This window comes from Vigna umbellata, chromosome 8 (genome assembly GCF_029865625.1).
Source record: "Vigna umbellata cultivar VRB3 chromosome 8, Vumbellata_1.0, whole genome shotgun sequence".
NCBI classification, from domain to species: domain Eukaryota; kingdom Viridiplantae; phylum Streptophyta; class Magnoliopsida; order Fabales; family Fabaceae; genus Vigna; species Vigna umbellata.
Genome location: NC_142172.1, coordinates 32,962,060 through 32,987,614, shown reverse-complemented (window position 1 = coordinate 32,987,614; position 25,555 = coordinate 32,962,060). Strand labels below are relative to the sequence as shown.

General features: G+C 34.6%; 2 protein-coding genes across 2 annotated transcripts; one reads left to right on the top strand and one right to left on the bottom strand.

The window, feature by feature from the left end:
• The first annotated feature begins 1,623 nt into the window (after positions 1–1,623).
• LOC148194505 (phospholipase D zeta 1-like) lies at positions 1,624–11,816 on the top strand. Its single transcript, XM_088096409.1, has 20 exons — positions 1,624–1,964; positions 2,814–2,915; positions 3,307–3,422; positions 3,569–3,710; positions 4,048–4,215; positions 5,193–5,366; positions 5,465–5,707; positions 5,779–5,895; positions 6,029–6,168; positions 6,262–6,411; positions 6,656–6,812; positions 6,895–7,344; positions 8,524–8,634; positions 9,049–9,195; positions 9,279–9,476; positions 9,671–9,772; positions 9,847–9,978; positions 10,505–10,570; positions 10,852–10,913; positions 11,015–11,816. The coding sequence occupies exons 1-20, from the start codon at positions 1,776–1,778 to the stop codon at positions 11,262–11,264; spliced, it is 3,216 nt and encodes a 1,071-aa protein (XP_087952535.1). The 5' UTR covers positions 1,624–1,775; the 3' UTR covers positions 11,265–11,816.
• An 11,918-nt stretch (positions 11,817–23,734) lies between these two features.
• LOC148194504 (uncharacterized) lies at positions 23,735–24,925 on the bottom strand. The gene is made up of 2 exons (XM_088096214.1): positions 24,052–24,925; positions 23,735–23,775 (listed from the first exon to the last, which is right to left on the bottom strand). Exons 1-2 carry the CDS (start codon positions 24,923–24,925, stop codon positions 23,735–23,737), a joined length of 915 nt encoding a protein of 304 aa, XP_087952340.1.
• Between the last annotated feature and the right edge of the window lie 630 nt (positions 24,926–25,555).

Here is a 25,555-nt window from a genome sequence, read left to right as displayed (position 1 = left end):
TTATTTTTAAGCACGACCTGTTGCAAGTTGGTAAAAATATATCCAATTTAGCAATTTTTATATAAAATGGCACCATTTTTTCTTAAACCATATATATCATTTTACGAGTCTTTCCAAGAAAAATTTAATATTGAGGAAACTTACACACAATTGACACTAGAAATTGGCATCAATTTTTATTCAAAACATTAAAATAGTATATTTATGGCTCAAAAGTTAACATAACTTTTTATTCACAACATTAAAATAATAAATTTATAAATCTTTCATATTATAAAGCGTGAAACTTTCATATTTTTATATAATATTTAACTTAAACTTAAAAATTTTCAACAATATCCAATATTCAGTACAGAATGTGAAAGACACAAAAAGAGAGTGAGATGATGTAATCATGACTTTGACACATAATATGATTGATCCCTAATATCAATATTTTGTCCAATTATCTTAACCACCCTGCCACTGCCTGCTATTGGTTCTTTGTATTCAACTTCCGTCACCTACTTTCTTCTTCCAGATACCAAACAACCAAATAATTTTTTTTCTTCATTTTAATTTTCGGGCTAGATTACTCTTAACACGAGTGATTAACTAATTTTGAAAATAAAAAACTTAAATAATTTTTTAAGCAAAAACAAAATAATAAATAGTTGTTTATAAAATTAAAATAAAATTAGGTAGGTAGGATGGTGGATCAACCCGATCCACCATGAGTTTAATCCGTATGAGTCGGGTTAAAATCTGACCAGCATAAAAAAAATATAATTTTTTCAAATTCAATCTGACTCAAATCCATAATGAACCGAATTGACCCATGGATTGTGATCGACAACTCTAATTTATATCATAGTTTATAATTGATTCATTTTAAATATAAAATTAATAAAATAAAATAAATAAAATAACAACATAGTCTAATATAAAAAAGTTGTTAATATATTATGATGCCGGTGGAAAACACAAACCAAAATATCATATGATTTCCAAATCTATTTTCATCCTATGAATAACTGGCCGCCGCAATTTATAAATAAGCTTCAATCCTATTTTTGGATTTTGACTTGGCTCCTTTATTGTAGAATATAGAATCAATTAGATGCTGTTGATCCCTAATTATTAGCTTCAATTTGTTATTATTAAACAATACCAATCATAAGCCATTTTGGCATATACTCACTCACAAGCATCAAAACTTGGATATTCCCTTCCAAACTCAAGAATATACCAATTTTCTTCACTTCTCCATTATTGGACAAAAAGTTAAATCATACTAACTCTTTCAGGGGCTTAATCAGAAACATACAAAGTTTTGGCCTTTCATTTTTAAACTTTATGTTTTATAGTATGCAAAAAATTCCCAAATTTCTGTTAGAGCTTTGTTCTTTTTTCAGTTGCAACATCAGATTTTGTTGCTACTCCGTCTTATATGGTTTCCGTTGCTTTTCTTACTCCATCAAACTCAAGGGTGTTGTAAATACTTACTGTGGAAAAAATGAAAAATATTTCTCCGTAAATTATTCAAATTTGTAAAATAAATTTATTTAATTTTCTTTTCTATCTGAAGATTCAGCCATTTAAACAAACCTATCTCTTACTTTCCAAAATTTAATATAGGAAGAGATATTCCTTAGTTACCCATACGGAAAGTGAAGAAACGGCAAACCTCTGACATAAAGTATAAAACCCGCAACACCGTTGTCTTTTCTTCATTAAACAAAGTACGGTGTTTTGAACTCAACCTGGGAATTAGCTGCTGTCTCCCACATTTTCCCATGTCGTCCGAGCCGCTGATTCCACCGTCGGAAGCATTGTCAACTTCTTATTCCTTCAGGCGATGCGGCGAAACGGTGTGGATTTTCGACGAGTTGCCGAAAGCCACCGTCGTTTCCGTGTCGAGGCCAGACACCGGAGACATTAGCTCAATACTCCTTTCTTATACCATTCAGTTGCAGTACAAACAGGCACAGACTCACATACTCATTTGCTTTTTTCTAGTTTTCATCTCACTTTTTATGTACAAAAGATTTTGACTTGTCGATTTCTTTTCACGGTTTTTAAGCTTGTGGTCCAAGTTATTGACCACCATGGCACTTGTGATCTCATGAATATTATTATTCTTTCAGCTGTCCAATGTTATTTGGCGAATTTGAGTGGGACAGACGAATGAACATCTCTGGTTTTGTTTTGTTTTTCCAAATGATCTTCAATTGGGTCGTTTCTGTTTCTATTGCCACTTGCTGAATCCATTTGGATGGATGCATCCGTTTTAATTACTTTAGTTGTACTCTGCTACAATTGGAAGATGTTAAGAATTCTGAAGAGAACTGTAATAACAAATTATTATTTGTTCATTATTTTTCTTATTCAAATATGAGTTTTCTAGGCAACTTTTAAGGAGGTTATTACATATGTTAGTAAATTTAATGTATATATATATGGTGATTTGTGGTTGAAAGGCATTGTAAAATATTTTTATATAGTGTTATTCATTCTTTTAAGTATTTTGCACAATTCATTTAGTGGTAAAATATTATTTATTTATGTTTACCACCTAGTAGTCGGTCTGGATTTTAACATGTATAGCTGTCAATCAGCGTGTCTTTACGTGTATACCTTCTAATCAATTTCAGTTATTCATAAATAATATGAATGCCAGTTATTTACACTTTACACCTGAATCATTTATATCTCTTTGGGACGTAGACTCTAAGCTTTTTATGTATTGAATTATGATGTGAAGTGTAGTTCCAAATTCCAATCCAACATCCAAACTATAATGTCTGAGTAACTGTTACATTTGTATTTTGCAGTTTAATTGGCGTCTAGTGAAGAAGGCGTCACAACTTCTTTATTTACAGTTCTGTCTGCGAAAACGTGCAATAATTGAAGATTTCCATGACAGGCAAGAACAGGTTTGCTCTTTAATTTTGCAGGGTTGTTTCTTTCATTTAATCTTTAGTACCTCCTTAATCTAACACATTCACGTTTACGTTCCAATACCTGATTCTTATATGTTATTCATTTGCTATTAAGTGAGAATACATATTGCCAATAGTTTAGTTTTTGCTCCACCCTCAAGTCTACTTATTGACATAATTAAAGTCATTGCATTTGAAATATTGTTCTCTTTAGTTTTCAGTAGCTTTGTCATTGTTGGACGGAGCTATATCAAACATCAAAGAAGACAATATTTTAGATGTTGTGATTCTAATTATACTAATGAACTTGAACTTGAGGTGTTTCCTTCATTATATTTGATATATATGATTCAGCCTAATTTCTATCTTAATACAACTCGTGAAGTTGAAAGAATGGCTCCAAAACTTGGGAATAGCAGATCAAACGGTAATAGAGCATGAAGATGAAGAACCTGATGATGGAGCTGTGCCTTTACTTCATGAAGACAGTGTTAAAAACAGGTATTTTAATTTGCTAAATGCTAACCAATACCCTGAAGGTAATGGTTTAAGTAATTCAAAATAGAATTGTTATTGGGATCATAAAAGTGTGTTTCTCTACTATTTTCAATGCGCTCCCGTACTCATTAATTTAGTCTTTTGTAAAGATATGTTCCATCCGTTGCTGCTCTACCAATAATTCGTCCATCACTAGGAGGGCAGCAGTCAATTGCAGATAGAGCCAAAGTCGCAATGCAGGGTTATTTGAACCATTTTTTAGAAAACTTGGATATTGTGAATTCTCAAGAGGTAACAAATGAAGCTTCGAAGTTGACATTTTATGGATTTATTTAGATAATGCTTAGCAGACAATCTGATAAATGTAGGCGATGTTGCTAATTGATAGCATTACGTTTTATGTATGTATTTATGTATAAATTGGTTTACATGATGAAACTGTTTTTCGTTATCTTCTCTTGTCTAGTTCAAGACCTGTGCCTACTTTGAGAGAATTTATGAACCATAAATCTGTTTTTCCTTCAGTTTCTTCTAAACTTCTATGTATAACTAGGGAACTTTTACCATCCCCTAATGTGACTTCTCCAGAGCTAAATTATCTTTTGTAACATATGGTTTTGGATTATAGGTCTGCAGGTTTTTGGAAGTCTCCAAGCTATCCTTTATACAGGAGTATGGTCCAAAACTGAAAGAGGGATATGTAATGGTGAAGCATTTGTCAAATATTTCACAGGAGTTGGACGTATCATGTTTCCCGTGTAATTGGTTTCGTTGTTGTAATAACAGCTGGAAGAAGGTTTGGTTATGAAGTTTATTTTTGGTGATAATAGCTAGTTTAGTTTTTATGGTTGCATACTATCGAGAAGTAAGATGCAGGTACAGTTGTGGACTGAAATAATCTAACATGTGGATTTAGTACTTCCTCTTATGTTTTAGCACTAACTACAAAACTTTTCAGTGATCTCTGGATATAAATTTTTCAAGCCTTCATCTCTTGAGTACTTGTCTTCTTGTTTTCAATCGTCTTTGGATATAACATTACATTTTTCTGAGAAACATAGTCAATTCCAACCTCTATGAATATCTGCTTCCACATCTTTTGCTTTATTAATTTTTATGGCTGAATGCTCCAATGCTAGTCAGGCATATCATTTTCCATACCAGAAACATAAAAGATGTAACTTGGGTTGGTAGTTTCCGCTTTTAGGATTTTGATTTGATTTTTGCTAGAGGATTTCATCCTGGTAGTTGGGGTTTTCATCCTTTTGTTTGTGGATTCTATGTTATTAGGACTGTAGATCTTTAGTGTACATGTTTGAAGCTGTTTGATTAATTTAGGCTATTGAGTATTTCTTATACAGAGAGTATCTGATTTCTTAGTCAACCTTAGAGGAGTATTTTAGGTTTATCATAAATGTATCCTTCCAAAAGTGTACTCCTGGATTTTTCTGCATCAATAATGTCTGTAATGGGGACAAAAGTGATGGGTGTGGTCAAAAGAAAAATTGAATTTTTCTGTCATTATATTATGCTTATACATTTAAATGTCCAAGATTTTTTTATTCTTTGGGGTGTTCTGTGACCTATCAAATTCATTAACATTAATGGATTGTAATTTTACATGTTTAAACACAATCTTAAATTAGGGACAAATTTAAAATATATCATACCTTCCATATGTTGAAATGCCTCTTTATGGTTATATCTGGTCTCTTACAACTTTTTTTCTTTTTCATGTAATCCTAATTGTAATCTAGAAATTGTTGTCTGCAGGTATGGGCTGTTTTGAAACCTGGGTTTTTGGCCCTCTTGGATGATCCCTTCAGCAACAAACCACTCGATATAATTATTTTTGATATCCTCCCTTCCTCTGATGGAGCTGGAGGGACCAAAGCATATTTGGCTGATCCTATAAAAGGACGCAATCCTTTGCGTTATTCATTCAAGGTAGTAAAAATTGTCTCTTAGGGAGTCTTTTTGACCTTCAAGATTAGAAATGCTTTTGCTCCCAAAATTTATTAGAAATTGTTTGGAATTATTAATAGGTTACTAGTGGAAATAGGAGCATATTGTTGAGAACTACCAGTACTCCTAAAGTAAAAGCTTGGGTTGCTGCAATAAATGAATCTAGTCTGAGACCACTTGAAGGTTGGTGTTCCCCTCATCGCTTTGGTTCCTTTGCTCCCATAAGAGGCTTGACTGAAGATGGGAGCCAAGCCCAATGGTTTGTTGATGGACATGCTGCCTTTGAAGCTATTGCTACTTCAATTCAAGATGCAAAGTCAGAGGTACATATATATAAGTTGTTTTGGCTTCCTAATTCAGTTTTTAATTACAAGAGAATGAAAAATGGCTGCAGATCTTCATCACGGGCTGGTGGCTATGCCCAGAGCTATATCTGAGGCGACCTTTTGATAGTTTTTCTACCTCTCGGTTAGATTCCTTACTAGAAGAAAAGGCTAAGCAAGGGGTTCAGGTACACACACATTCAATTCTCGTCAATATAGTCCATTTTGTTTGCATTTGTCAAAGTCTGGAGGTTGAATTCTTTAAAAGATTGAATTATATAACAAATAGAATTATGCTTATGCCATTAAATGATTCTGCAGATCTACGTGCTTCTCTACAAGGAGGTTTCTTTAGCTTTGAAAATCAACAGCTCGTACAGTATGAGAAGACTGCTAAAAATTCATGAGAATGTGAAGGTATTGCGCTATCCAGATCATTTCGCTGCTCGTGTGTATTTATGGTATGTACTATTATTTAATAAAGGAAGTTTGAATATCATCTTAGGTGGACCTTTTTGGGGTATATATAATGACTAATTTTGGTTTTGTTATAGGTCGCACCATGAAAAACTTGTAATTATTGATTACAAGATTTGCTATATTGGAGGATTAGATTTATGCTTTGGTCGGTATGACACACCTGAACATAAAGTGGGTGACTGCCCTTCTGTAATATGGCCTGGAAAGGACTACTACAACCCAAGGTATTTCTTTTCCAATTTTGATTATTCAAAAAAACGTGGAGAATTTGTTGAAGCAGTGCTTAAATATGTTACTAGAAGAAAAAGTCCAAGTTCCTTAACACTCTAGGGTCTGTTGTAATGCTTTTAGACATGTGTGAGCCTTCGCTGTTGCTGTTGAGTGATGGCATCAAAGACTTGGTTGGTGCTATACTAAGTTTATAGTATTATTGTTATATGATTTTCTGTAATTTTTGTACGTTGATAGGGAATCTGAGCCAAATTCATGGGAAGACACCATGAGAGATGAATTGAATCGCAAGAAATATCCCCGTATGCCGTGGCATGATGTCCATTGTGCTCTTTGGGGACCTCCCTGTCGTGACATTGCTCGACATTTTGTCCAACGTTGGAACCATGCTAAGGTATACAAAATTATGTTATTTCTTAAATATTTTCTTTTTATTATTGTATCCGCCCTATCTTACATGGCGAATCTTATCATAGAGAACCAAAGCTCCAAATGAACATAAAATTCCTCTACTCATGCCTCACCATCACATGGTCCTTCCTCATTACATGGGAAGAAGCAGAGAGATAGACATTGAAGAAAAGAAAGATGAAGACAAAAGGAAAGAAACTGTCCGGCAAAATTCATTTTCTTCAGAGTCTCCAGTGCAAGATATACCACTACTTTTACCGCAAGAAGCTGATGGAATTGTTACTTCAAATGGAGATCATACAAATTTTAGTGAAATTTCTCCATTGATGGAAGACGAAACTCTACTTTCAGACAATCAGACGAAAGGTTGTGAAGATGAAGTTGTTCCTTTACACTTGGGAGCACAATCTTTTGTCGATGTTCTAGATGATTGGTGGGAAGCACCTGAAGGCACCAATGATGACACAACTTTGGAGTATGGACAAGTTGGTCCACGCATCACCTGTCATTGCCAGGTTAGTCATGATGCTTGAATAATTAGCTTCTCTTTCGTAGAACAATTAGTTTCTCTTTGATAGGTTTCTTGGTAAGAAATCTATCTAAACTCTTCACTGACACACCACACAAGAAGAAAAGATAGTAAAACTGAGTAATTTGGTTATTATTCCTCCAAACTATACACTCAAAGCCTCCAAGGGAGCCAAGTTCCCCTCCACAGGATAAATGCGTCCTGTCTATACAAAGAAAGAATTTAAAAACTAAACTATTACAACTTACAAGAGTGTCCCAGCTCTTTATAAGAGCTCCCTTTTCCCGCCACTAACTGTTATTACAGTTACGCCTCATTTACTCTTCTAACCTCCTCATTCCCTCTTTTCTTTCTCTCATAGACTCTCCATATCCTATCACTCTTTATTAGAACAATCTACTAGGACTTTTAAAGTACGAATCTAGTAGTTATTAGTAGCAAATTATACCAATATATGATCATAACTATCACATGCGGTAAATTCTCTTTACAAGGGAAAAAAGTTTACACCGGTGTGAAGCATAATTATTTTATGGATGATATGCCACATGCAATCGCGAGTATAAAAATTTTATAAAAAAATCGTACGATTAATACTAGGGTATAAACTTTGCAAAATTTTGCTCCTACAATAATTCTGGGAAGAATTCAGACGGTGTTTCTGTTTGGATTTGCGATATGATTATATTTACATGTACTGAAAATTGGTCATATTAACAGAATCTACCATTAGATATTGTGTTAGGTTCCTAGGTTTGGAACCTAACAAGAAAACACTCAAAAGATAGAAACAGAAATGAAAGAATGAGTTTTGCTATTATTCACCGTAAACGAATCTCTTTACAAGGACTGGGTTTGGGAGCATAACCTCCCTCTAGAGAGCCTAACCTCCCTCCTTAGGATGACAAACCCGGTTAGACTACAATCAAAACAATCGACCCCCACTACAATTGATTATTTGCTATTTATACAACCAATAACCCCGCTCTTCCTAACTGCTAAAGCAGTTAAGGCAGTTAGGCATTTAATGTTTTATTCCTTCACTCCTAAACTCTCCATCCCTAACATATTGGTTCTTAGTTTGGGAACTATCAATTTATGTCAATATAAATTTACATAATGATTTATCTGCCACAACCTTGGATGATGGATATGAAATCCACAGGTAATCAGAAGTGTCAGCCAGTGGTCTGCTGGAACAAGTCAGCCCGAAGAAAGCATTCACACGGCATATTGTTCCCTTATTGAAAAAGCAAAACATTTTATCTACATTGAGGTAAGTTAATTTTGAGGAACTCCTATTTTTGTACACTTTTCCTTTGAGTATCTTAAGATATTTGGCCTTTGGGGTTATTATGTGTTAAATACATTAGTATTTCAGGTATTAATTTTCCAGTTTTTATACTGGGTTGGTTGATAATTTTCAAATAAGATCAAGATCCAAAGTCATGATATAAATAAATTCTTGATCTCCAAGTCATTTAAAAAAATAGTATTTGGGTATTATTTTAACGAACTGCACTTCAAGAATGCAAATCCTTCATACAAAAAATACCTTATGGCAATACTAGGTCTGTGATAAGTATTAAGTTCTGCTTTATTGGTTTCTTACAGTGTACGTATATCATAGTGGTTTCTTACAGTGTACCCATTTCCCCCTTTTTGTCTTTCTCATTTTGTTTCCATTCAGAACCAATTTTTCATATCAGGTCTATCAGGGGATGACACAATACAGAACCGTATTTTGGAAGCTTTATATAGGCGTATCTTGCAAGCTCACAAAGAACAGAAAGATTTTCGAGTTATAGTAGTGATTCCCCTCTTACCTGGCTTCCAGGTAAATTCACTTGCCATTTTTTTATAAAAGAAATCCGCCTTTGGTGTAGTCTTTAATCGTTTTCCGTTGTGAACTATTAACAGGGTGGTCTAGATGATGGTGGTGCTGCTACTGTGAGAGCCTTAACACATTGGCAGTATAGAACGATTTCTAGAGAAAAGCACTCGATACTATACAGTCTTGAAACTATACTTGGTCCTAAGAGTCATGATTATATTTCTTTCTATGGTTTACGATCTCATGGTAGACTCTATGAAAATGGTCCTGTGGCTACAAGTCAGGTATAATATATATTGAGACATCTTTTGATTTTACCAAAAGTTTACAATTGTCTCATCAAGCATTTTTCTTTGGGCCCTGGAGAGTTCATTAAAAGTTTGGATGTCTTAGATGTAGTACACAACTTTTAGCTTTTATAATAATGATTTAACAGCACATATTTTTCTTGTTTAATGAATATTTCCCATATCTGCAGGTGTATGTGCACAGTAAATTGATGATAATTGATGATCGTGTATCTTTTATTGGATCATCTAATATAAATGACCGCAGTTTGCTTGGTTTAAGAGACTCTGAGGTGCAATTGATATCTGCTTTTTGTCTCTTTAATCAGCTGTTTCTTATCTAATTGTAATAATTTTCATCAACCAGATTGGAGTGCTTATAGAAGATAAAGAATATGTTGAGTCTTTGATGAATGGAAACCCATGGCAGGCTGGAAAATTTTCCTATAGCCTCCGCTGCTCCTTATGGTCTGAGCACCTTGGTCTTCATAGCGGAGAGGTTAGTAAAAATGATAAAATTTGGGTTTTTATGCTATATCTCAGCAACACAGACTCTGCCAGGCACTGTCTGCCATTGATTAACGGGAAGAATAAACAAGTTTGGAACAATATGGCACCTTGTTTTTTATTTTATTTTTTATTGTTGGTTTGATGAACAAAATTATAAACGTGCTCGGTGCAATGACTAAAATGTTGCATCTCGTACACTTGTGTAAAACTATGAGATGATGAAGTTGCATTAGCAGCTTCATTATTAGTCATAGAGGGAAAAGCCATTGCATTGGCTCACACAACCATGTGCTACACACTTGTAGTTGACTCCATTAAAATAATTGGCAAATAGCTCAGTTTATTTACTTCTTGCTTTTCTTACTGTTTATCTAGTTTTCTCAACTATAATTTCCATGAGCAACCATACTGACTATGTAACCATCATTTTCCTGTTTGTCTGTTACGACAATAGATATGTTCGTCTGTTTGCATTACTTGATGAGGCCCTCTTAATATTCTCTTTCTCGTAACAGATCAGTAAAATCAGTGATCCGGTGGTAGATACAACCTACAAGGACTTGTGGTCAGCAACTGCAAAGGTTAGATTTTGTCTGACTGGTTTGTGTTTTTCCTCTTTTCGACAGTGATTCAAGACTTTAACGGGAGCATTATTTATCAACAACATCGTAACCAGTCAAGATGTTAAAAATTTGATTTCCTTTAAGCCCCTATATTTTAATAACTGAGCTCATTTTTCAACTTGACAAACAATATTCTTCAACAAACATGATACAGTCACATGTTGACTTTGTTTTTGGATGAACACACGTTATTTGAGTTTCTTCTCCAATAGTAATGTAAACTCCTACACTTGTGACAGGAAAATGCTAGTATATACCATGAGGTCTTTGCTTGCATTCCCAACGATGAAATACACTCAAGGTATGTGGATTTTCCCCGTTTCTTCTAGGGTCTGTGATTATCCCCTTTTTGCTATTGTTTTATCCTTTCTTATTAAGTAAGAAACTTACAATAATATGCAGAGCTGCACTTCGGCAAAGCATGGTTCAGTTGAAAGAAAAACTTGGTCATACCACCATAGATATGGGAATAGCCCCTGATAAGTTGGTCTGTCATGAGAATGGAGAAATCAAAACAATAGACCCGATAGATAGGTTGAAGTCTGTGAAGGGACACCTTGTTTCCTTTCCTTTGGAGTTCATGCGTGAGGAAGATCTAAGACCAGCTGTTATGGAGAGTGAGTTTTATGTTGCTCCTCAAGTCTATCATTGAGTATGGTAGTTTGGAGACTCAAAAAGGGGAGATTTCATGTAAAGAGAGAACTACCAATTGCTTTGAGGGTGCTGCTTAGAAGGAAATGTGGAAGTTAGGCTTGGAGTGAAAGGAATTTGTTGGGAATACAAACGAGTCTAATTCTTACTTTAAATAGAGATGAGATGACAAAGTTAAGCATCGTTCCTTGAGGTTCAAAATGATGTCAATTCTTTAAGTAGATTGGACTCGTGATTGATTGATATTGTATCTTCAGTGTTAATCCTTCATCTAAAGACTCATCAGAGCTAAAGATTGAACCCAATGGAAAAGAAAACTGAAAGAGAAAGGATACAATGTTGTTTTCAAATCACCAGAAGAATTGCTGGCAATATGCCGTGCAACCTTCATATGTGCAGTACTGATTCTTTTTTTTTCTTTTACGGGATACATCCTTCGTTCATTGTGAAGGAAATTGTATATATATTCTTCTTCAATTGTCCTGGGATTTTTTTTTAATGTAAGATGATTCTTTTCTTAAGGTTATTAATAAGTATTGCAATTGCTTGTTTATTTTGGATTATTCTCAATAAAATAATTGTGTTGTTAGAAAAATGAAAAAAAAAATGAAAAAACTTAGCACAAGAATCTAAGATGGAAATTCACATTGTAAGGAGGTATAAGTATGATTGAGGAACCCTCTTATTAGGTTTTTTATAATGTAACATGTTGCTAAGTCATAGAGAAAATTTCAGAGAAGGAAAAAATACTTTAATATTATTGTCCCTTTTCTATTACAGTGTCTTATATATGCACTTGGTCCCTGTCTTGCAATACTAATAATGTGCAAATAACAATAAAAGAAAATATAATAATAATTTCAATCATTCCTTCTTAATCGAATTTTCCTTTTTATTGGTTGTTGGACATACCACTTGTTGGACATACCACATAGTTCTTTAGGTAACGTGACTGTTGTGTGGCTCTTTTGGTTATCTCCTCTAACAGTTTCTCAACTGCTAGTTGTCAGACTCCATTAAAACACATTCAAAATTTCAAGTAGTGGGATCCATGTGCCAAGAAGTGAGTGAGCGTCTCAGTTAGTGGAGAATAGGTGGCTGTAAGGGAGTGGTCGTTCGTTTTTGGCGACGACAGTATTTAAGGCAAAATTTCAAATGTCGTGCCACTTCTCTGCATGTTTCTTCTTCCCCACCCTGCTGAAACCATTTTCTCCTTCTTCTCTCTAAAATCTCCTCCTTCTCTCTAAGAAAACCTCATCATTTCTTCTTCCAATCACCTCTCAGGCACCGCTGGAACACTCCCGGCGTCAAGAGCTTCCATTTAAACCGATCGGTTTGTGATTCTGAGCTGGTGAGTTTCCTTCTCTTTAAGCACGTTCGTTCATTCTCACATGCAACTCTTTATTTCTGGTCGCCTGATAGGATAGTATAATTCTGAGTGTTTCTGGTTTTTCTGTTTGGTTCAGTGCTCCTAAAACGGGAGTCTCGAACGTTATTTCTTTGGTAGAGGGAAGCTTTATTCTGCTTCGTTTGAGCATTCGGTTACGTATAAAGGTAAGGGAAGCTTATATAATTTGATTAAATTCTTGTTTGAACGTTGGCATGGTTGCATGCTGTTTGATTATTTGATGAATATGAGATATGTGTGTACTGCTTGTTTGGACGTGTGGATGGATGAATGATGCATGTTGTGAATTGAGTTGAGATAGGCCTTGATATTCAAACTGTGGTAGTCTGAGTAAAGGTGATAGTATGGTCGAGAGTTGTTAACGAGCGTTCGGTTCTTCTTGGGAGTACATGGTCTTACCTGAGTCTCATGTTTTGGGGATAGAATCTAAGAGTTTTCCTATAATACTACATAGGATTTGTTCAACTTTTACCGAGAGTTCGTATTAACCATTCCATTCCCCTTTGAGAGTCCGTCTATATTAGGTTCTCTTACACAAGGAATTACGGTAATAACGAGCGTGTTATAATATTAGAATGTAAATATGAGTGATCAGCCTAAGTGTAATTCTCCTTTAGACTTCCTGAACAGTTTAGTTAAACCAAGCGATGGGTCTTGTTTTTTGTAATATAGTATTACTGTGCTTAGAATCAGAGTCTTTATTCAAACTAGATAGCGTTCGTTAATTCATAGTTTCTCATCAGTATTATTATTTAGTATAAGTCAGTGTTGGTCTTTAAAAGGTGTTTGGCCTAGAGTCTTAGTACTCGACCTAGGCTTCGTGGCGTTCGGTTTGAACTCTTAGGAGTTTGTTTATTAAAGTAGATGAGTAGCGCTCAGTCTGGTTAGTTTCTAAGAAGCGTTATTTCAGTCGTACTTGGGCTATGATAAGAGCGTATGATCTTATTTCATTTGAATGTATGGATGATTAAGTATGAGGAAAAATTGAGATGTGATGTGTATGAAATAATTGATTATGAACGAGTATTCCGGAGGAGAATATCTCAGAAAGTGGTTATTGATTGGTAAAGTATGAATGTGGGCAAAGCTTAGCGGGCGTTCATCCTGATATTCCATGATTACTCGTTCTCATGTAGAGAGGAGTAAGTCATGTGTGGGAATGGCAGGAGGTCCTAGTCCATAAGGTTAACTTGGACGGAACGGATCAACCTCGGGTGGCAGTTGTTGAGGGTATCCCAGTTACTACATCACCCGAGTGCACGAACGTCGTAGCTACATAGGATTCATACAGTTCGGACAGTCAGAGTCATGTGATCGTTATTTGCATGCATGGATGTATGAATTATGATGTGGTCGTTGTTGGTTTTGTTATGAATGTTGTATGTTGTGATTGAATAAATTAAATTACATAAGTTTACCCTGTTTCTTATTTTTGTCTGTGTTGTGCGTCCTGTCGTTGTCCTGTTGCAATGATCATCCGTGTGGATGTGAGCAGAAGGAGAAGAGCTGCTGGAAGAAGTATTGAAAGACGCGACAGAAGTGAAGATCGAACCTTAGGGACGTTCGGTCTATTAGTAGCTTTATATGTTGTAAGACCATTCGGTATAAGCTATTTTGTACACCGTTCGGTCTAGTGGTAGCTAGCGTACGTTTTAAATTCATTGTTATTATGTAAGTTCGTTCGGCCATAATAGTATCTCATTCTGTATAGAACTGATCTGTAATATTGTTAATATGTGATTATTCTATTATATGGTTTTACACTGTATTTTTGGGATGTTACACTAATGCTCGAGTAGCAACCGTGTTTTTTAGACAGAATTGTATCCCATAATTTATTAAATTTTACACATTTTAAAAATATACAATTATTAAAAGATTTGAAAAAAATTAAAAAATTTATTTCATTTTACAAAATGCAATTGAAAAACAAGTATATGATATTTGTTAGTTGAAACTAATTTTAAACTTTTTTCTATTAACAACTTTAAAACGGCTATTAATAAAATTAAATATATAAAATATAAATATAAATAAACTTAATTTTGTTAAAAATATTTAAAAAAAATATCAATTTTAATAAAAATATTTATATAAAAAATAAATTTTGTTTGAATTTAGATAAAAATGAAATTGATTAACTTTAAAAAAAAAGTTTATGAGTGAATGGAGACAAAAGTAAAAAACAATGATGAAACTAAGATAATGATACCTGATGTAATAGTGTTATTGTCAGTATTACTTTGTATTATCATTTTCGTGATACGACGTTAACTTTGACACGTGAAATTTACAAAAAAATAAACAATAATACAAGAATTTATAGAAAACATAGCGTAACACATGCACCTCTTTAAGAATGTTGATATAATATTAATAAAATGAACTTCATTGCATCACAGTTTTTAAAATAAAACCTAAATTGAGATACAGAAAGAAAGAGAACTACTTTGATATTTTCTTACAAAAATGGACGAATGACGTAATGTAATCTATAACAGAAATATTAAAACAAAAGAAAATAAATATCCTTGAAAAAGAGTTTGATATTCGAAGAAAAAAGTAGATGAATATTCTAACCTTTATCAAAGATTTAATATTACCGTCAAATAATCACAATAAAAAAATGTGATGGAAAAATGTTTTATTCTTTACATCTTAAACTGATTATAATATTTGAAAAGCATGTGAAGATAGATTAATAATGAGAAATAAAGAAGTAATTATGAAGAAGGTTGACACGTAATGTGTTTGACCATCTGTTTAAACGTTACGCATGGTAATGAGGAAGTTGAAGAATGATTAAAGAATTTACATGTTTCACATTTTACACGAGAGACTTTAGCACACCAATCATTAAATGAAGCTATAATACGGTGTACCTTTCAGTTCACTAATTTCAATTTCTCCACCAATTCATGGCTTAACAGATACCAATATCCTATTCTTGCTACCAAACTTCCCCACATCTGTCTCCTCTTTCAACACACCCATCACCACAACATGTGAATGCACAATGTCTTCCTGTTCTTCTTTCTGGAAGTTCCACTCACAAAAGTTAGTGCAAAGTTTCAGATCATCCATCTCGATCATTATTATCATGGAAATACCATACTTTATATTCATTCATACACCACAAAATCTTATTCATAAAAGATGATAATAGAATTTACAAGGAGAAACAATAATAGAAGATGAGACTAATAATCAAAACATATACTTTTAAAGCTTAATATATTTTCTTTTTGTTCAGACGATATTTAATTATTTATTAACATTTTATAACCACGTCATAATATTAACACTTAATACCAATAATTCTTTTAGATGAATTTGTTTTTTGTAAGATGAAAGTAATTGTCTGCCGTGATTAATCTCCACTATATCGTGACAGTGATTAGAAGACGTTTGTGTTACTTCATGATTTTATTGGTTGCATTCATATCTCTAACTTCTAAATTTTCCTTTCACAGCTAACCACAAATCAACATCAATTCAAAAGTCTTTTCTTCCTTTAGAAGCTGAATTGTGAGGTATTAATAAATCTTAGACCTAGCTCAGGAAAGTCTAGTCACATGATCTTCTAAGTAAAACAAAAATGTTATTTTACTAATATATATATATATATATATATATATATATATATATATATATATATATATATATATATATATAGTAAATTGATGACATTAAAAAAAATATATTGCAAAACGGCCATGTGCAAGGATCTTTCACTCATGAATTGATTGATATCTTTTTATACGCGTTAGTTGAATATTGACGTACCGTGTACTAAGTTCCTGTGCCTACAAACAAAATCATTATAAATAAATATTTATATTTATTAACTAATATTTAAATTTAAAGAAAACATTAAACATCTCGCAGAGAGTGTGTTCGTCTACACTAATGGAGTCAACATGTGTGCAAACTTTTATGTTTACCAAAGCTTCAATTTTTCTTCGTTTATACATTTATTAAGACTGGAAATTTGTTTGTTACATTATCTTCTTCCATTCGTTCCAACTTTTTATGAAACGTTGAAGATGTGGCATCCCAAATATATAATAACTACAATCATATAATTTTAGGCGTTCATATTTCAATAAAGAGAACAATCAGAGTATAATAGTAGTTCAGTAACTAATATTACAGTCATCACAAAAGGACAGAATTTAAAACTTAAACAGTTTAGAGTACTTCAAAATAACACCAACTTAAATTTAGAAATCCTAAAAATACTATACTACATCATCAGCATCCTCCAACTCTTGCTACAAAGGAACCTCCTCAACAACATCTGCTCCCATCTAAGTGGATGATCATCGCAAAGGAAAACATACACAAGCAGCACACAACAAAGAAAGCAAGGTTGAGCTAGATAAACAAGTAGTAATCATATAGTTCAATCAATAAATATCATCGTGCTTAGCTACATATAAAGAACAATCAAGGCATACCACTTTAAACCATGACTCAAACACTCACACGACTCATCCGGATTGGTATAACTGTCGAATTATTGGTCGTATTTGCACTTGCGTAGTTTAGCTGGCACTCCCCAACACTATACAAGGTAAATCCCGCATCTGTCTATGTCTAAACTCTAAGACTATAGACGAGAACCTCCCTCTACTCTCACCAGTTACATTGTTCTCATCTATTTGAGCATGAACAGTGCTTCGAGTGTAGGGATATACATACCAGTTCAAAGCTCCATACAATTATGCAGAACAACAACAACAGCCCCACACATCACTTTCAATCATCTCACCCTGAGATGTCCACTTCATACTCAATTACATCATTGTAGTTCACATTCATATGCTTTACAACCACTCAACAACACCATACATACATCCTGGCAGTCAAACAACATCAATCAATCTAAGCAGAAGAAGAAAAATGAGTGAGATCCCCTCCATGCACCACTTTAGGTTCATATATATATATATATATATATATATATATATATATATATATATATATATATATATATATATATATATATATATATATTATGGTTATTTGGTAAACTACTTGTCTAATTTTCATCATATTAGAGATCTTACTTTCCCCCAATTGGTCACCAGAAAGGGTTCAGATGTCTGAACGCATCAGACTCACCTTCAGCGCTAGCACATATGACTAGTCACAACGTACTGGACCAGGCCAGGGCTGCTCTATGATCAGGGATGTACCAACTCAGGTTTTTAAGTCCCCTCTATCCTACCAACAAAGAAAGGCTTTTAACAGTTATGATTTAATTATTTAAGTTATTAAAACTGTCCTACAGTGTTCTAACATCAAATACCCAATTATATACCCTTCCCCTCAGTAACCTTAAACAGTATTTGCCCATATACATGCTATCACAGAGCCCTTACTCCAAACCCTCCAACCAGAACAATTTCAACCAAAACAGATTAATTTCAAAAAAGACACTTACAACCATAATTGCCACGTTCAACCTGCATATATTTGTATAAAATAAATTCATACAAAATAATTAGCTCCCCTTATCTAGAAAACTTCACAGTTTACTTGACAGGGATGATCTAAATAGTGCTCCTCACAGCAAAATTCAAAGACACCTTATAAATCACCCAATGTGATAGAATTAGCTTTTTAGGCTAAAAATTACCATAAATTTGAAGTAGAACACTTCTAGTGGCATGCATTTAGTAAAATAGCAATGCCCTAGGTGCTAAAAACGGTGGAGAAAAGGAGAAAGTGATTTATCGGTTGGAACAAGAACTCGTTCGGTCCGTTACGGAGCCCTTGACGCGGTGAACGTTTGAGCACACCTATTCAAAAATTGAAGGTTCATTCAACATGATGGTATTTTAGAGAGAAGACAGAACAATATTTAGAAGATGAATTTTTAGAGAGAGAAGAAAAAGTTGTCAAAGTGAAAAGCTGACTTAGGAGAAAAACCCTGCTAAGATCATGTGCCTTTGATTTGATGGGTCTGGATGTCCCACATAAGGCCCAAAGGCCCTTTATTAATTTTAAGAATTTAGGAGGTTTAATTTGATGTCGTTAGGAGAATCATAATTTTTCTTGTTGTGATATTTAAGTATAATTTATTTATCTTTGTAATGTTTTGAAAACTTGTTAATATTAATAAATTTTGTTTAAAATTTCACCAATTTTCTAAAATGTAACGGTGGAATCAATTAAAAGATTAAAAATAAAATGAATTTACAATATATATATATAAATGAATGTAAATTTTACATATTAATTTTATAAAATTAAATCAACATAAAATTTATTTTTTAAAATAATATTGTAAATTTAAGATAATATTGTTAGAATTAATTATCGTATTTAAGATATTATTTATTTTGAAAATTTGAAGTTTCATTCAATTTTATCTATAAAATATGTATAAAAGAATTGAAGAGAAAAATATATTTAAATTAATTTAAATAAATATAAAACTAATGTACCAAAACAAACCCTAAACAAAGATTGGGAGAGTTTCCTCCCTACATATAACAATAATGTTTGGAAAATTAATAGACACTGTTATACACTGTTTATAATTTATCTAGTTATGTTTTAATCTGTATTTATTATTTTTATTATAATCATTTAAAACATGCACAATATAAACATTAAATTTAAGTTTAATTTAAATTTATCTTGTCTTTAATTTTACATTAATATATATAAATATTTAATGTAAAATTAAATGTTAATAAATAATCACATAATGAATAGAAAGATGTGTGCTATTATAATATACTTCATGATGTATCATTTAGAAACTGAGATTAAACATAATTTAAATATATTTTTCTTTTCTATCTCCAATATATTTTCAAAATTACGCACCGCTTCCAGGAACTCCGCACCAGCAATAGTCGGTAACGGATAGCCCATGCACCGCCCCCACACATGATTGTTCACTGCCACGTGTCCCGTCTCTGTCCGTGCTTTATTGCTTATTTATGACCCTCGTTATCACGTCCTCTGCATCACTCCCACGAGATTGTGGACCGCAGTTTTAGGACTGTTTTCGCATTATAAAAGAGATAATTACAACATTTTTTTACTGCATATCAACATTATTATTTTGATTAATTCAAAATTACTTCATTAATAATAATAATAATAATTATAAATATTAATATAAATCAATCACAAAATAATACTAAATAATTAAAAAAATTATTGTTAAAATATTATTATGATAATAATAAAATATGAAAAACATTCAAATTTTACACCCTTATTTATTTATTTTTAATTTTGAAAAATTATTATGACAAGCTGTCCCAATTTAAAAGAGATAAAAGACAAAAGAGTTTGCAGTAGTTAAGAAAAATGTAAATTTACAAATCATTTAGTAGTTTTTCTTCTTAATATTTAGATATGATTTTTCAGATTTCTTTTTTATTTAGTTTCTATTCTATTTAAAAGAGTCAATATAATTTTTTCATTTGAATTAGTACTTACACAATGTAAAAGTTGATAACCTGTAACTGATTCTATGTTTATCTACGAAAATAATTGAGAAGATACAAGAGTGATTCTCCCTGCATCTCACGTTATCCTTCCTGCACCTCCAAAACATATTTTAATTCCAATAATACCCTTCACAGAGAAACCGCATTTTGAACTGCGGCAACTTCCTCCTGCACCTCCAAAAAGAAACCGCAGTTCGATCTGTATTAAAGTTGGCCCAGCACTGTGCAATGAATTGTGCGGCCCAGCCCATTTTGGAAAAGCACCCGCAAAGGCTTAATACTGAAAAGAAAAGCCACGCAAGCAGAGCTGCGTGATATTCGCACAGGAAGAGAGAGAACGGAGCGTTCTGGAAGCTCCTTCAACCTCGGGTGCTGTCGGTGCAAGATGATGGCTTCGGAGGCAGCGGTTGACGATGGTGAAGAAGACAAAGATGGAGAGCGTGCCAAAACAGGTAAGAAAAACCTAGCCTTTTCTCATTATCTGTAATCTTGAAAAACTGTTCTGATATTGATTGAATGTAATTGTATATCTCTTATTCTTAACATACAAGAAGGAGAGAGCTCTATTTATAGAGCTCTTGCCTGAACAACAATGGAAAAACTGTAAAACCTAACAAACATTAAAGCTAACTAACTGAAAACAGAAAGGGGTTACTGTCTTTATGACAGTAACCAACTTCATTCCCAATAGCCTCCCCTCAAGCTGGACGGTGGATAGTCATAAGTCCAAGCTTGGGAAGAATGGATTTAAATCTGACGCGATGGGGAAACTTCGTGAAGATGTCAGCCAGCTGTTCGTCGGAGCGCACGGGGAGGAGGTTGAGAAGACGTTCCTGAATCTTTTCACGGACAACATGGCAGTCCAGCTCAATATGTTTGGTCCTTTCATGAAAGCTCTGGTTGTGAGCTATGTGCCTTGCTGACTTATTGTCACAATACAGGGCAGGAGTACCAGATTCTTCAATTTGAAGATCTTGTAGGAGATAACTGAGCCACTGTATCTCGCATACAGTGGCTGCAAGGGCTCTATACTCAGCTTCAGTAGAGGATCTGGAGACAGTTCTCTGCTTCTTAGATTTCCAGGAAATAAGAGAAGATCCAAGGAAAATACAGAACCCTGTTGTGGATCTTCTGGTGTTAGGGCATGTTGCCCAATCAGAGTCACTGAATGCCTTTAGCTGCATAGGAGAATCAGCTGGGAAAAATAGCCCTTCAGAGGGTTTAGATTTAATGTACCTGAGAATATGTTGGATGGCCCGATAATGATAGTTAGTGGGTGATTGAACAAATTGACTAAGCAAATTAATAGAAAAGCATAGGTCAGGTCTGGTATTTGAAAGATATAGCAACTTCCCTATTAGCCTTCTGTAAGGACCTGGATCATTCATGTAGCTGTCCAATTTATATAGAGAGCTTGTATCACTAAGAAAAGGAGTAGTTGAAGGCTTACAGCCCAACATTCCCGTTTCCTCCAATATATCTAAGGCATATTTCCTTTGACATAGATGAATGCCCTTTTTAGATCTGGCTACTTCCAGTCCCAAGAAATATTTCAGTTCTCCTAGGTTCTTTATTCGAAACCTGTTGTGGAGAAGCTCTTTTATGGAGTTAATTTCCATCATAGAATTCCCTGTTAAAACAATATCATCCACATATACAAGGAGAGCAGTAAAGCTTGTAGGTGTTTTTCTAGTAAATAGGGAATGATCAGATTTAGATTGAACAAAATTTGCAGTTAATAGGAAGGAAGAAAGTTTTTCAAACCATTGTCTGCTTGCTTGCTTCAAGCCATACAAAGATTTGGTTAATTTGCAAACCTGTCCTTTATTGTGTACTGTTAAACCTGGGGGTGGATCCATGTAGACCTCTTCATTAAGGTCTCCATGCAGAAAAGCATTATCAACATCCAGTTGATGTAGAAACCAGTTGTTGGAAGCTGCAAGGGCAATTAGTAATCTGACTGTAGTGAGCTTGGCAACAGGGGAAAAGGTGTCAAGGTAGTCAATGCCCTCCTGTTGGGTATAACCTTTAGCCACCAGGCGAGCTTTGTACCTTTCAATGCTGCCATCAGCCTTGAACTTCGTTTTATACACCCATTTGCACCCTATTGTCGCTTTCCCTGGAGGCAGCTGGGTTATAACCCATGTATCATTGTCCTGCAGAGCCTTAATTTCTCTCTGCATAGCCTCCACCCATTCAGTCATCCCTTTTGCTTCACTGTAAGATTTTGGTTCCTTGGTTCCAATAACAGTCATACTGTATTTTAAATGTTTATCTGAAAGATTATCACAGCACAACAAATCAGATATAGGGTAGGGGGTCTTGAAACAATTTTTAACAGATGAGGATTGATTCACCTGATGAACATAATCTTTTAGGTATGTAGGAGTTCTTCTGGGTCTGTTAGACCTTCTGTTTTCCTGACTTTCATGGCTGTCTCCTGCTTCATCACTGTTATCACTGTCATCATCAATTTCTGAGAGCTGTTCTCCTGGCTGTTCCTCCACAGGAGAATCTGCAGCATCTAACTCATCCTGCCTTTCATCACCAGTGGGATACTGGTCCTTTAGAAGGTCATTTATAGTCTCAGCTTTGTCCCTTGCACCATTGCACTCTGCTCTGCTGTCATGCACCTCTTTGTAGGGAAAAACATTTTCATGAAAAATGACATTTCTACTTATAAAAAGCTCCTTGGTATTTATGTCCAGCACAATGTAGCCTTTCACACCATATTTGTATCCTAAAAAGATTCCCTTTCTAGCTCTAGGGTCGAGTTTGCTTCTATTAGTTTCAAGGGTTGAGGCAAAACACAAGCTGCCAAAAGTCTTGAGGTCTAAATAAGTGGGAGGTATTTTGTAGAGAAGTTCATGAGGCGTTTTATGGTTAAGAATCATGGTGGGTAGTCTATTTATAAGATAGACAGCATGCCCAACAGCATAAGACCAGTAGGCATTGGGTAGATTGGATTGAAAAAGAAGGCCACGGGCAACATTTAAAATATGTTGGTGTTTTCTCTCAACAACAGAGTTTTGTTCTGGGGTCTCAACACAACTCTTTTGGTGATTGATCCCATGTTTATTATAAAAATCCTCACAATTGAACTCAGGTCCGTTATCAGACCTTATGGTTTTGATTAATTTGTCAAACTGATTTTTAATTTTGATTACAAAATTTTGCAGTAACTCCCTAGTTTGACCCTTATTGTTCATTAGAAAAATCCATGTGTGCCTACTGTAATCATCCACAACAGTGAGAAAATATTTATGGCCATGCACAGAAACAGTATTAAGAGGACCCCAAATATCACAATGAACAATTTCAAAAATATCAGTGGTGACAGAAATACTTTTAGGAAAAGATAACCTTCGTTGCTTAGCATAGTGGCAAGTGTCACAAACAGTATTAGTGTCAGCCTTAACATAGGGAAAAGTTTCACATATGAATTTCATAACCCTGTTTCCAGGGTGGCCTAATCTATAGTGCCACAAGTTTACATCAAGGTTCTTAAACGAGAAAGCAGTCTTAACAGTATATCTTTGATCAGATTTAGGGAAAGCTTGTAGATAATAGAGGCCCTTCCAAGAGTTAGCACATCCAATCATCTTCAATGTATGGTTCTCCTTTATCTGGCAGGTCTTAGAGTAAAAAGTCAGACTGCAGTCTAAGTCTCTAATGAGACTTTGAACAGAAATTAAATTGAAGCAAAATTCAGGTATATAGAGAACATTAAAAATAATAAAATCCTTGGAAAATTGTACAGTTCCAGCATGTTCAGCAGTTTAAAATAGCATTGTTTGGCAGTTTTACTGAAATAGGTTTAATTTTATGAAAAGAGACAAAGTTTGTTCTATCATGTGTCACATGATCTGTGGCACCAGTGTCTATAATCCAGGAAAGAGTACCTTGTTTATGTTGAGTGTCACTTCTCTGAACTTGATTAATTTTGTGAGGAGGTTCGTCCATTTTGTCCATCATCCTGAGTAGTTTTTGGACCTGTTCAGCAGTGAAAGGGGGAAGAATATTACCACTGTTTGTTTGTTGTGTGCTCTGAACTCCCTCAGGTTCAGTGCTGGTCTGGCATGCATTTGCAGAGCCCCAGTCAGTCTTCTTGTCTTGGTTATTATCACCCTTCTTGTACCAAGGAGGGTATCCATGCTTAGAATAGCATTCATCTATAGTGTGGTTCATCTTGTTACAAAAGGAGCATTGTTTCCCATGATTGGGATTTCTGCCCCTTCCTCTGCCACGAAAACCAGATCCTCTTCCTTGGCCCTTCCATTGGCTGTTCTTATCTGCTGTATTTGCCAGAATTTTGACTTCTGGAGAACTGTGTTTCTCTTGTCTCTCCTGCTGCATAATGAGAGAGAAAACCCGATTGATATTGGGTAGAGGGTCCATTAAGAGGATCTGTGTCTTGACTGTACTGTAAGAGTCGTTTAACCCCTTCAAGAAACATATTACATGCTCCATCTCCCTGTATTTTAAAGAAATTCTTGAAAGATCACAACTACAGGGAACTTTACATGTGCAACTAGGAATGGGTCTTAGAAATTCCAACTCTTCCCATAGGATTTTCAGATCAGTAAAGTATTGACTCACTCCCCTTTCTCCCTGTTTAATAGAGTGTATATCCTGTAGCAGGTCAGAAATCTTGAAATAATCTCCTTTGGAGAATCTTTCTTTTAGTTCATCCCATAATTCCTTGGCCTCTTCAACATATATGACACTTTCAGCAATCTGTGGGGAGAGAGTCTTTGTTATCCAGGACAAGATCATCACATTACATCTTTCCCATGCATCAAACAGTGCATCAGTTTGCTGGGGTTTCTTTATGGACCCATCAACAAACTTGGTTTTATTCTTGGAGAGCAAGGCTCTCCTCATACTTCTGCTCCATGAAGAGTAATTACTCTCGTTCAAAGTTTGTGTGATGAGAGTGAGACCCGGGTTCTCACCTGGGTGCAGATAATAGGGGCTAGATGGGTTGGTGGGGTCTTCCATAAAGAAAAACAGAAACAGCCCAAGAAGATACCAAGAATAGAGTCGGAGGTGCAAGGCAGCAGAGCAGGTACTAGACCTGCTCTGATACCATATTAAAGTTGGCCCAGCACTGTGCAATGAATTGTGCGGCCCAGCCCATTTTGGAAAAGCACCCGCAAAGGCTTAATACTGAAAAGAAAAGCCACGCAAGCAGAGCTGCGTGATATTCGCACAGGAAGAGAGAGAACGGAGCGTTCTGGAAGCTCCTTCAACCTCGGGTGCTGTCGGTGCAAGATGATGGCTTCGGAGGCAGCGGTTGACGATGGTGAAGAAGACAAAGATGGAGAGCGTGCCAAAACAGGTAAGAAAAACCTAGCCTTTTCTCATTATCTGTAATCTTGAAAAACTGTTCTGATATTGATTGAA